Source organism: Salvelinus namaycush, chromosome 5 (genome assembly GCF_016432855.1).
Source record: "Salvelinus namaycush isolate Seneca chromosome 5, SaNama_1.0, whole genome shotgun sequence".
In the NCBI taxonomy this organism is placed as follows: domain Eukaryota; kingdom Metazoa; phylum Chordata; class Actinopteri; order Salmoniformes; family Salmonidae; genus Salvelinus; species Salvelinus namaycush.
This window is the reverse complement of record NC_052311.1, coordinates 54961933-54976233: the sequence shown is the minus strand read 5'-3', so window position 1 is coordinate 54976233 and position 14301 is coordinate 54961933. Positions and strand designations below refer to the sequence as shown.

The following is a 14301-nucleotide window of genomic DNA, read 5'->3' as shown; positions in this document are numbered from 1 at the left end:
TGAATTGGAGTTCAAAGAGTAGTTGGTGGGTTTGACTGCGCTAGGCGTTTTGTGGCTGATAGCCCTCCCAGCAGTAGCAGGTGTGAGCTGGGAGTGTTCAGACAGAGTACTGTACTGGTTCAAAGGTAGGGAAGTGACACGCTAGCTCACTACTCTCCAGTGGGCAGGGCCTCCATAGGAGCATCACAGAGCCCCAGAGATAGAGAGACACAGAGAGAGATACAGAGACAGAGATACAGAGAGGGAGAGAGACAGAGACAGATATACAGAGAGGGAGAGAGACAGAGACAGAGACAGAGACAGATATACAGAGAGGGAGAGAGACAGAGACAGATATACAGAGAGGGAGAGAGACAGAGACAGAGACAGAGACAGAGACAGAGACAGAGACAGAGACAGATATACAGAGAGGGAGAGAGACAGAGACAGATATACATAGAGGGAGAGAGACAGAGACAGAGACAGAGACAGATATACAGAGAGGGAGAGAGACAGAGACAGATATACAGAGAGGGAGAGAGACAGAGACAGAGACAGAGACAGATATACAGAGAGGGAGAGAGACATAGACACAGACAGAGACAGATATACAGAGAGGGAGAGAGACAGAGACAGATATACATAGAGGGAGAGAGACAGAGACAGAGACAGATATACAGAGAGGGAGAGAGACAGAGACAGAGACAGAGATACAGAGAGGGAGAGAGACAGAGACAGAGACAGATATACAGAGAGTGAGAGAGACAGAGACAGATATACAGAGAGGGAGAGAGACAGAGACAGAGACACAGAGAGGGAGAGAGACAGAGACAGAGACAGATATACAGAGAGGGAGAGAGACAGAGACAGATATACAGAGAGGGAGAGAGACAGAGACAGATATACAGAGAGGGAGAGAGACAGAGACAGATATACAGAGAGGGAGAGAGACAGAGACAGATATACATAGAGGGAGAGAGACAGAGACACAGACAGAGACAGATATACAGAGAGGGAGAGAGACAGAGACAGATATACATAGAGGGAGAGAGACAGAGACAGAGACACAGAGAGGGAGAGAGACAGAGACAGAGACAGATATACAGAGAGGGAGAGAGACAGAGACAGATATACAGAGAGGGAGAGAGACAGAGACAGATATACAGAGAGGGAGAGAGACAGAGACAGATATACAGAGAGGGAGAGAGACAGAGACAGAGACAGATATACATAGAGGGAGAGAGACAGAGACAGATATACATAGAGGGAGAGAGACAGAGACAGATATACATAGAGGGAGAGAGACAGAGACAGATATACATAGAGGGAGAGAGACAGAGACAGATATACATAGAGGGAGAGAGACAGAGACAGATATACAGAGAGGGAGAGAGACAGAGACAGATATACAGAGAGGGAGAGAGACAGAGACAGAGACACAGACAGAGACAGAGATACAGAGAGGGAGAGAGACAGAAACAAAGACAGAGACACAGACAGAGACAGACATCCAGAGAGGGAGAGAGACAGAGACAGAGATACATAGAGGGAGAGAGACAGAGACAGAGACAGAGATACATAGAGGGAGAGAGAGACAGAGACAGAGAGAGAGATACAGAAAGGGAGAGAGACAGAGACAGAGATACATAGAGAGAGAGAGACAGAGACAGAAAGAGAGACAGCGACAAAGACAGAGACAGAGACCGAGAGAGAGATACATAGAGGGAGAGAGACAGAGACAGAGACAGAGATACATAGAGGGAGAGATACAGAGACAGAGAGAGAGATACAGAGAGGGAGAGAGACAGAGACACAGAGGTAGAGAGACAGCGACACAGAGGGAGAGAGAGACAGAGACAGAGAGAGAGACAGAGAGAGCGATAGAGACAGAGACAGAGATACATAGAGGGAGAGAGACAGAGACAGAGAGAGAGAGATACAGAGAGGGAGAGAGACAGAGACAGAGAGAGAGATACAGAAAGGGAGAGAGACAGAGACAGAGAGAGAGATACAGAGAGGGAGAGAGACAGAGACAGAGAGAGAGATACAGAAAGGGAGAGAGACAGAGACAGAGATACATAGAGAGAGAGACAGAGACAGAAAGAGAGACAGCGACAAAGACAGAGACAGAGACCGAGAGAGACAGAGACACAGAGGGAGAGAGAGACAGAGACAGAGAGAGAGACAGAGATACATAGAGGGAGAGAGACAGATACAGAGAGAGAGATACAGAGGGAGAGAGACAGAGGGAGAGAGACAGACAGAGAGAGAGAGAGAGATACAGAGGGAGAGAGACAGAGACAGATATACATAGAGGGAGAGAGACAGAGACAGAGACAGATATACAGAGAGGGAGAGAGACAGAGACAGAGATACAGAGAGGGAGAGAGACAGAGACAGAGACAGATATACAGAGAGTGAGAGAGACAGAGACAGATATACAGAGAGGGAGAGAGACAGAGACAGAGACACAGAGAGGGAGAGAGACAGAGACAGAGACAGACATACAGAGAGGGAGAGAGACAGAGACAGATATACAGAGAGGGAGAGAGACAGAGACAGATATACAGAGAGGGAGAGAGACAGAGACAGATATACAGAGAGACAGAGAGACAGAGACACAGACAGAGACAGATATACAGAGAGGGAGAGAGACAGAGACAGATATACATAGAGGGAGAGAGACAGAGACAGAGACACAGAGAGGGAGAGAGACAGAGACAGAGACAGATATACAGAGAGGGAGAGAGACAGAGACAGATATACAGAGAGGGAGAGAGACAGAGACAGATATACAGAGAGGGAGAGAGACAGAGACAGATATACATAGAGGGAGAGAGACAGAGACAGATATACATAGAGGGAGAGAGACAGAGACAGATATACATAGAGGGAGAGAGACAGAGACAGATATACAGAGAGGGAGAGAAACAGAGACAGATATACATAGAGGGAGAGAGACAGAGACAGATATACAGAGACACAGACAGAGACAGAGACAGAGACACAGACAGAGACAGAGATACAGAGAGGGAGAGAGACAGAAACAAAGACAGAGACACAGACAGAGACAGACATCCAGAGAGGGAGAGAGACAGAGACAGAGATACATAGAGGGAGAGAGACAGAGACAGAGACAGAGATACATAGAGGGAGAGAGACAGAGACAGATATACATAGAGGGAGAGAGACAGAGACAGAGATAAAGAGAGGGAGAGAGACAGATACAGCGACAGAGATACAGAGAGGGAGAGAGACAGAGACAGAGACAGATATACAGAGAGTGAGAGAGACAGAGACAGATATACAGAGAGGGAGAGAGACAGAGACAGAGACACAGAGAGGGAGAGAGACAGAGACAGAGACAGACATACAGAGAGGGAGAGAGACAGAGACAGATATACAGAGAGGGAGAGAGACAGAGACAGATATACAGAGAGGGAGAGAGACAGAGACAGATATACAGAGAGACAGAGAGACAGAGACACAGACAGAGACAGATATACAGAGAGGGAGAGAGACAGAGACAGATATACATAGAGGGAGAGAGACAGAGACAGAGACACAGAGAGGGAGAGAGACAGAGACAGAGACAGATATACAGAGAGGGAGAGAGACAGAGACAGATATACAGAGAGGGAGAGAGACAGAGACAGATATACAGAGAGGGAGAGAGACAGAGACAGATATACATAGAGGGAGAGAGACAGAGACAGATATACATAGAGGGAGAGAGACAGAGACAGATATACATAGAGGGAGAGAGACAGAGACAGATATACATAGAGGGAGAGAGACAGATATACATAGAGGGAGAGAGACAGAGACAGATATACATAGAGACAGACACAGACAGAGACAGAGATACAGAGAGGGAGAGAGACAGAAACAAAGACAGAGACACAGACAGAGACAGACATCCAGAGAGGGAGAGAGACAGAGACAGAGATACATAGAGGGAGAGAGACAGAGACAGAGACAGAGATACATAGAGGGAGAGAGACAGAGACAGATATACAGAGAGGGAGAGAGACAGAGACAGATATACAGTGAGGGAGAGAGACAGAGACAGAGACACAGACAGAGACAGAGATACAGAGAGGGAGAGAGACAGAAACAAAGACAGAGACACAGACAGAGACAGACATCCAGAGAGGGAGAGAGACAGAGACAGAGATACATAGAGGGAGAGAGACAGAGACAGAGACAGAGATACATAGAGGGAGAGAGAGACAGAGACAGAGAGAGAGATACAGAAAGGGAGAGAGACAGAGACAGAGATACATAGAGAGAGAGAGACAGAGACAGAAAGAGAGACAGCGACAAAGACAGAGACAGAGACCGAGAGAGAGATACATAGAGGGAGAGAGACAGAGACAGAGATACATAGAGGGAGAGATACAGAGACAGAGAGAGAGATACAGAGAGGGAGAGAGACAGAGACACAAAGGTAGAGAGACAGCGACACAGAGGGAGAGAGAGACAGAGACAGAGAGAGAGACAGAGAGAGCGATAGAGACAGAGACAGAGATACATAGAGGGAGAGAGACAGAGACAGAGAGAGAGAGATACAGAGAGGGAGAGAGACAGAGACAGAGAGAGAGATACAGAAAGGGAGAGAGACAGAGACAGAGAGAGAGATACAGAGAGGGAGAGAGACAGAGACAGAGATACATAGAGAGAGAGACAGAGACAGAAAGAGAGACAGCGACAAAGACAGAGACAGAGACCGAGAGAGACAGAGACACAGAGGGAGAGAGAGACAGAGACAGAGAGAGAGACAGAGATACATAGAGGGAGAGATACAGATACAGAGAGAGAGATACAGAGGGAGAGAGACAGAGGGAGAGAGACAGACAGAGAGAGAGAGAGAGATACAGAGGGAGAGAGACAGAGGGAGAGAGACAGAGAAGAGAGAGAGAGAGAGAGACAGCGATAGATACATAGAGGGAGAGAGAGAGAGAGACAGAGAGAGAGGGACAGAGAGAAGCAGTGTTGTGGATGACATCCAGATCAATCCGCTGCTCTAAAGTACATTGTGTGAATCAGATATTAGGAAGGACAGATTCAACCCTGAACACAGAGATGCAGCAGCATTTCTCACATTGTTAAATGTGCTGTCAGTCTGCCCTGACTGTGTTCAGGTTTGGTTCTGTGTACCATGCCGTTCAAAGAGTTGGAAAATCTTATCAGTGACATGAATGGGGAGTCAACCATGTTGGTCTACAAAAGACCACTGCAGGGTTCTCAACCACTGCTACTCTAACTACCATCTTAATAGTACAGTATGTATCCTGTAAGTATTAGGGACAATTATTGAAAACTGGGACCATTTATTGAATCCATATATTTGAATGTCTATGACTGCCATGTGGGTATTATTAAAACTAGGAGAACTAGGAGAATGCAGGTCACCTTTGTTGCAGTAATACTCCATGTCCTCACAGCTCATGTTCTCTGACTCAAACTCTGCTGAGAAGTTCTCCTCTGTGGAGAACTCATCTTTGGCCATGAGCTCGTTCTCCTCCGACACACACTCCTCCTCTTCCCCCAGGGCGCCATCCTCTAGGGGACCTGGACACACACACAAACACACACACACACACACACACACACACACACACACACACACACACACACACACACACACACACACACACACACACACACACACACACACACACACACACACACACAGAGTTATTTGATATATACTGTTTAGACATACTGTATAAGACAAGATGGACCCAAGCCAAAACGGAATGTTCTTTGCCAATTAAACAAATACCTACTTAATCTAAACTGGGCATTGAAGAAGTGCATTGTGGATGTTTTGCATCTGAAAGCAACCTGACTTGTAAAATAAATTACAGGTACCGACTGAACCAACCCTCTGAGAGAGAGAAAGAATAAAAGTTCCTCTGTGACTTTTCACTCGAGCATCAGCATGGGAGGTCTAAAGAAAATACTTGTAATAATTTGTTAGCCTTATCAGAAGGTACAATGTTGATTTCCCATTTACAATTCCTGCCCCCAGGTAATACACCAATGCAATCGTAAAGGAGACATTTTTCTGTGTGATTAATTTTCTCCCCCTCTGTGCAATATTATTTCTTTAAATCTAAATGATTTCAGAGTTTTCGCTTGTAGCTGTACATCTCTTCTGGTATTTGCATATTACCATTTTGCTTCAATAAATTGGTGCTGATGGAATTACAGTACTGCAGCCTGAATTGTATTAGTTCAGAAAACATTTCGCCCTGCATCTGAATATTATTAAAATAATGCATCTTGCACACCTCTCCTCCTCCCCCAAAAACATCTCTAATGTCCCCAGGAAATTAGCATAGCAAACAATAACTGAATTGATTTAACTTTAAGGTTAGTTTGCATTTGAAAAATACACTATTGTCAGTCCCACTGAAACCTGCATCATTATCCTAACTTTTTTTCTCTCCCCTTAAACTGAGAGTAAATAATCATATCAAACGTGGCGTTGTCAGCGGCTGGTAGATACAAACGTTCATCTCTTTCAGTCTGTCACACTTGAGCTTCACTGCAGCCTCTCTATCAGGTGCCATATTGGAGGCTCTGACAGACAGATAGCTACATACGTACACTACCCTGATATCCTCTCAGCACCTTCCTATGTGTTTGTGCCATTGTAGCAGGGACTAGATCCCCACAGCTTTTAATAAAGCAATCATTTGGTTAAAAAAAACTGGTGTGCCACTCCTGTTTCTCTTTCTTCCCGCGCGGAGCTTCATAAAAGACCCCCTGATCTCCACAAACTGCTTGCTCTTTTCATTAGGCTTCTAAATGACTCCTTTGTAGCAGGCTACATCTGCAGGAGCCCTGGACATGAAACGAATTAGCACACACATCTCTAATAGACACACAGAACAGAGAGACAGAGAGAGAGAGAGAGAGAGAGAGAGACAGAGAGAGAGAGAGAGAGAGAGAGAGAGAGAGAGAGAGAGACAGAGAGAGAGAGAGACAGAGAGAGAGAGAGAGAGAGAGAGAGAGAGAGAGAGAGAGAGAGAGAGACAGAGAGAGAGAGAGACAGAGAGACAGAGAGAGACAGAGAGAGAGAGAGACAGAGAGAGAGAGAGAGAGAGAGAGAGAGCGAGAGAGAGAGAGAGAGAGAGAGAGGCTGTAAATTAGGACACAGTTTTATGATCTTGTCTGGTGTCTTCTACTGACTCCACCAGGAGTGAAAGAGAGTGAAGCATGAATGGAGTCAATGAGTCTTCTCCGCCATCGCTTCAGATGATATTGAGAGATTCATATCTCCACTATCAAGGGGAGATTGCACGACTGGAGTTAAACCCGTCTGCCTAGGCAATTGAGGACGGTGCGACAGAAGAGGAAAATACCTCTCTTTTCACTGTCTGTATCCGTTTACATTCATTACACAGCTGAAAAGGGGATGTGTGTGTACAACTAAAATATTCTACCTCATTGCAGGGTAAATTAAACACCACTATTTGGCCTTACAAAATACATCTGTAGTTCAATAATACGAGCTGAGAGATTGTCATGGCCAATGAGAACAGAGATGGGAAAGATTAGATAAGATGTAGTGTGCTATAATGGCTCTCTTGTGTTCTCTACTCTAGCAACACAAGTTGTGATGACCAAATAAACTCAAAAATATTACCAAGACAGATGCTTCATGAAACACCAGTGTTTTTGCATATTGTAAAATAAAGTGATATCCAAACATAGTCCGACACATGAAAGAGTTTGGAAGGCTACTTCTTGGGGTCTGTGTAGATGACCAACGTTTGAACGCTTCCCTCACATGTTTAGTGTATTATACAGTATTCACAGCATGGAGAGACCTGAAATTATTTCAGAGACAGCGATGATAAGAATAATGACTTTCTAAATGACGAGCACTGCACTCCTAACTCATTTTCTGATAGTGGCATCCCCAGCAATATTTAGTTGTGTACTGTTTAAAATCCTGCCACATTCCCTATGTGACCCACTATGTGGATGTTGTCGGTGCGTTTCTATCAGTGATGTATATTAGCCCTGGATTGCTGATGCTATGTATTGGCCAATGAGAGGGTTGGAAGCCACCGGTCGGACATATTGGCACTCCCCAGAAGACGCAGTCCTACATAGGAATGACTGGAATGCTACAGTATTTCAATTAAATGTATTTAAGTTTTCTTTTTCTTGTAGTGGGGACATTAACATTAGAACTTTCAAAAAATGTGCTATATTTTAAGATTTTTATTTATATAGTACATATATTATGTTTAGCTGACATTATATAATGTAAAAGTATGCATTAAGGTGTCTGTAATAGAATAAACGTGGCAAAAACAAATGCAGACATTAATAAATGCATTTGTATAATTGGTGGGGGAGCGCAGAGATGGAGGCGCGGTTGATTCAAAACAGCATCTGTCAGTCATCTATTGTGTATATAAATCACTGGTTTCTATAGGTGCTGGGGAACACCTCAAAGAAATGTGATCCTTTACCCTCTTATCAAACCTCCTCCAGAGTTCAGTAGGACACTGACACCGTCCACCCACTACCAACCTTTCTCTTCCCAACACTAAACAACAATATCACAAAAAATGCCCTTCCTTCTTCTTTGGAAAGTTTATAATCTTCAGTATTGACTCAGACAAACGCCCCATTCCCATATAAAAATGAAGTAGCACTGCCATAACTTCATCAACCAAACCTGCATGATTGCCATGGTAGTCAGGTATATCTGTGTCCGCTCCAGCCCTGCCAGCCACTGACCATCAGCCCTGACTGTATCCCCCCTATCCAGCTAGGTCTGAATGTATCACCCCTATCCATCTAGGTCTGACTGTACCACCCCTATCCATCTAGGTCTGACTGTATCACCCCTATCCATCTAGGTCTGAATGTATCACCCCTATCCATCTAGGTCTGACTGTATCACCCCTATCCATCTAGGTCTGAATGTATCACCCCTATCCATCTAGGTATGACTGTAACACCCCTATCCATCTAGGTCTGACTGTATCACCCCTATCCATCTAGGTCTGAATGTATCACCCCTATCCATCTAGGTATGACTGTACCACCCCTATCCATCTAGGTCTGACTGTATCACCCCTATCCATCTAGGTCTGACTGTACCACCCCTATCCATCTAGGTCTGACTGTACCACCCCTATCCATCTAGGTCTGACTGTATCCCCCCTATCCATCTAGGTCTGACTGTATCCCCCCTATCCATCTAGGTCTGAAGGTACCACCCCTATCCATCTAGGTCTGACTGTATCCCCCCTATCCATCTAGGTCTGACTGTATCCCCCCTATCCATCTAGGTCTGACTGTATCCCCCCTATCCATCTAGGTCTGACTGTATCCCCCCTATCCATCTAGGTCTGACTGTATCCCCCCTATCCATCTAGGTCTGACTGTATCACCCCTATCCATCTAGGTCTGACTGTTTCACCCCTATCCATCTAGGTCTGACTGTATCCCCCTATCCTTCTAGGTCTGACTGTACCACCCCTATCCATCTAGGTCTGACTGTACCACCCCTATCCATCTAGGTCTGACTGTAACTCCCTATCCATCTAGGCCTGACTGTATCACCCCTAACTGACTGTACCACCCCTATCCATCTAGGTCTGACTGTATCACCCCTATCCATCTAGGTCTGACTGTATCACCCCTATCCATCTAGGTCTGACTGTACCACCCCTATCCATCTAGGTCTGACTGTACCACCCCTATCCATCTAGGTCTGACTGTATCACCCCTATCCATCTAGGTCTGACTGTACCACCCCTATCCATCTAGGTCTGACTGTATCACCCCTATCCATCTAGGTCTGACTGTACCACCCCTATCCATCTAGGTCTGACTGTACCACCCCTATCCATCTAGGTCTGACTGTACCACCCCTATCCATCTAGGTCTGACTGTACCACCCCTATCCATCTAGGTCTGACTGTACCACCCCTATCCATCTAGGTCTGACTGTATCACCCCTATCCATCTAGGTCTGACTGTACCACCCCTATCCATCTAGGTCTGACTGTCTGATTGTACCACCCCTATCCATCTAGGTCTGACTGTCTGACTGTACCACCCCTATCCATCTAGGTCTGACTGTACCACCCCTATCCATCTAGGTCTGACTGTACCTCCCTATCCATCTAGGTCAGACTGTATCACCTCTATCCATCTAGGTCTGACTGTATCCCCCCTATCCATCTAGGTCTGACTGTATCACCCCTAACCATCTAGGTCTGACTGTATCCCCCTATCCATCTAGGTCTGACTGTACCACCCCTATCCATCTAGGTCTGACTGTATCACCCCTATCCATCTAGGTCTGACTGTACCACCCCTATCCATCTAGGTCTGACTGTACCACCCCTATCCATCTAGGTCTGACTGTACCACCCCTATCCATCTAGGTCTGACTGTACCACCCCTATCCATCTAGGTCTGACTGTACCACCCCTATCCATCTAGGTCTGACTGTATCACCCCTATCCATCTAGGTCTGACTGTACCACCCCTATCCATCTAGGTCTGACTGTCTGATTGTACCACCCCTATCCATCTAGGTCTGACTGTCTGACTGTACCACCCCTATCCATCTAGGTCTGACTGTACCACCCCTATCCATCTAGGTCTGACTGTACCTCCCTGTCCATCTAGGTCAGACTGTATCACCTCTATCCATCTAGGTCTGACTGTATCCCCCCTATCCATCTAGGTCTGACTGTATCACCCCTAACCATCTAGGTCTGACTGTATCCCCCTATCCATCTAGGTCTGACTGTACCACCCCTATCCATCTAGGTCTGACTGTACCACCCCTATCCATCTAGGCCTGACTGTACCACCCCTATCCATCTAGGTCTGACTGTATCACCCCTATCCATCTAGGTCTGACTGTATCACCCCTATCCATCTAGGTCTGACTGTATCACCCCTATCCATCTAGGTCTGACTGTACCACCTCTATCCATCTAGGTCTGACTGTATCACCCCTAACCATCTAGGTCTGACTGTATCAACCCTATCCATCTAGGTCAGACTGTATCACCTCTACCATCTAGGTCTGACTGTATCACCCCTATCCATCTAGGTCAGACTGTACCACCCCTATCCATCTAGGTCAGACTGTACCACCGCTATCCATCTAGGTCTGACTGTATCACCCCTATCCATCTAGGTCAGACTGTACCACCCCTATCCATCTAGGTCTGACTGTATCACCCCTATCCATCTAGGTCAGACTGTACCACCCCTGTCCATCTAGGTCTGACTGTATCACCCCTAACCATCTAGGTCTGACTGTATCACCCCTATCCATCTAGGTCAGACTGTATCACCCCTATCCATCTAGTTCTGACTGTATCACCCCTATCCATCTAGGTCAGACTGTACCACCCCTATCCATCTAGGTCTGACTGTATCCCCCTATCCATCTAGGTCTGACTGTATCACCCCTATCCATCTAGGTCTGACTGTACCACCCCTATCCATCTAGGTCTGACTGTATCCCCCCTATCCATCTAGGTCTGACTGTACCACCCCTATCCATCTAGGTCTGACTGTATCACCCCTATCCATCTAGGTCTGACTGTATCACCCCTATCCATCTAGGTCTGACTGTATCCCCCTATCCATCTAGGTCTGACTGTATCCCCCCTATCCATCTAGGCCTGACTGTATCCCCCCTATCCATCTAGGTCTGACTGTATCACCCCTATCCATCTAGGCCTGACTGTATCCCCCCTAACCATCTAGGTCTGACTGTATCACCTCTATCCATCTAGGTCTGACTGTATCACCCCTATCCATCTAGGTCTGACTGTATCCCCCCTATCCATCTAGGTCTGACTGTATCTCCCCTATCCATCTAGGTCTGACTGTATCACCCCTATCCATATAGGTCTGACTGTATCACCCCTATCCATCTGGTCTGACTGTATCCCCCCTATCCATCTAGGTCTGACTGTATCCCCCCTATCCATCTAGGTCTGACTGTACCACCCCTATCCATCTAGGTCTGACTGTACCACCCCTATCCATCTAGGTCTGACTGTATCACCCCTAACCATCTAGGTCTGACTGTATCACCCCTATCCATCTAGGTCTGACTGTACCACCCCTATCCATCTAGGCCTGACTGTATCACCCCTATCCATCTAGGTCTGACTGTATCACCACTATCCATCTAGGTCAGACTGTATCACCTCTATCCATCTAGGTCTGACTGTATCACCCCTAACCATCTAGGTCTGACTGTATCACCCCTATCCATCTAGGTCAGACTGTACCACCCCTGTCCATCTAGGTCTGACTGTATCACCCCTAACCATCTAGGTCTGACTGTATCACCCCTATCCATCTAGGTCAGACTGTATCACCCCTATCCATCTAGGTCTGACTGTATCACCCCTATCCATCTAGGTCTGACTGTACCACCCCTATCCATCTAGGTCTGACTGTATCACCCCTATCCATCTAGGTCTGACTGTATCCCCCCTATCCATCTAGGTCTGACTGTATCCCCCTATCCATCTAGGTCTGACTGTATCCCCCCTATCCATCTAGGCCTGACTGTATCCCCCCTATCCATCTAGGTCTGACTGTATCACCCCTATCCATCTAGGCCTGACTGTATCCCCCCTAACCATCTAGGTCTGACTGTATCACCTCTATCCATCTAGGTCTGACTGTATCACCCCTATCCATCTAGGTCTGACTGTATCCCCCCTATCCATCTAGGTCTGACTCTATCTCCCCTATCCATCTAGGTCTGACTGTATCACCCCTATCCATATAGGTCTGACTGTATCACCCCTATCCATCTGGTCTGACTGTATCCCCCCTATCCATCTAGGTCTGACTGTATCCCCCCTATCCATCTGGTCTGACTGTATCCCCCCTATCCATCTAGGTCTGACTGTATCACCCCTATCCATCTAGGCCTGACTGTACCACCCCTATCCATCTAGGTCTGACTGTATCCCCCTATCCATCTAGGTCTGACTGTATCCCCCCTATCCATCTAGGTCTGACTGTATCCCCCCTATCCATCTAGGTCTGACTGTACCACCCCTATCCATCTAGGTCTGACTGTACCACCCCTATCCATCTAGGTCTGACTGTATCACCCCTAACCATCTAGGTCTGACTGTATCACCCCTATCCATCTAGGTCTGACTGTACCACCCCTATCCATCTAGGCCTGACTGTATCACCCCTATCCATCTAGGTCTGACTGTATCACCACTATCCATCTAGGTCAGACTGTATCACCTCTATCCGTCTAGGTCTGACTGTATCACCCCTAACCATCTAGGTCTGACTGTATCACCCCTATCCATCTAGGTCAGACTGTATCACCCCTATCCATCTAGGTCTGACTGTACCACCCCTATCCATCTAGGTCTGACTGTATCACCCCTAACCATCTAGGTGAGACTGTATCACCCCTAACCATCTAGGTCAGACTGTATCACCCCTAACCATCTAGGTGAGACTGTATCACCCCTAACCATCTAGGCCTGACTGTATCACCCCTAACCATCTAGGTCTGACTGTATCACCTCTATCCATCTAGGTCTGACTGTATCACCCCTATCCATCTAGGTCAGACTGTATCACCTCTATCCATCTAGGTCAGACTGTATCACCTCTATCCATCTAGGTCTGACTGTATCACCCCTATCCATCTAGGTCAGACTGTATCACCTCTATCCATCTAGGTCAGACTGTATCACCTCTATCCATCTAGGTCTGACTGTATCACCCCTAACCATCTAGGTCTGACTGTATCACCTCTATCCATCTAGGTCTGACTGTATCACCTCTATCCATCTAGGTCAGACTGTATCACCTCTATCCATCTAGGTCTGACTGTATCACCTCTATCCATCTAGGTCTGACTGTATCACCCCTAACCATCTAGGTCTGACTGTATCACCTCTATCCATCTAGGTCAGACTGTATCACCTCTATCCATCTAGGTCTGACTGTATCACCTCTATCCATCTAGGTCTGACTGTATCCCCCTAACCATCTAGGTCTGACTGTATCCCCCCTATCCATCTAGGTCTGACTGTATCCCCCTAACCATCTAGGTCTGACTGTATCCCCCTAACCATCTAGGTCTGACTGTATCTCCCCTAACCATCTAGGTCTGACTGTATCACCCCTATCCATCTAGGTCTGACTGTATCCCCCTAACCATCTAGGTCTGACTGTATCACCTCTATCCATCTAGGTCTGACTGCTCTTCAGCCGAAGGAGGAAACTTCAGCCCAGTTCAAATACTAACGCAGTCGA

The 14301-nt window shown here is 46.7% G+C and overlaps 1 protein-coding gene across 1 annotated transcript in view; it reads right to left on the bottom strand.

Moving 5' to 3' along the window:
* The window catches only part of zfpm2a (zinc finger protein, FOG family member 2a), a 146916-nt gene that overhangs the window by 103031 nt on the left and 29584 nt on the right, over nucleotides 1-14301 (bottom strand). Inside the window, exon 2 of the mRNA XM_038994537.1 lies at nucleotides 5395-5553. Within this exon, the coding sequence (XP_038850465.1) occupies nucleotides 5395-5553 (159 nt within the window). The remainder of the gene's footprint in view (nucleotides 1-5394; nucleotides 5554-14301) is intronic.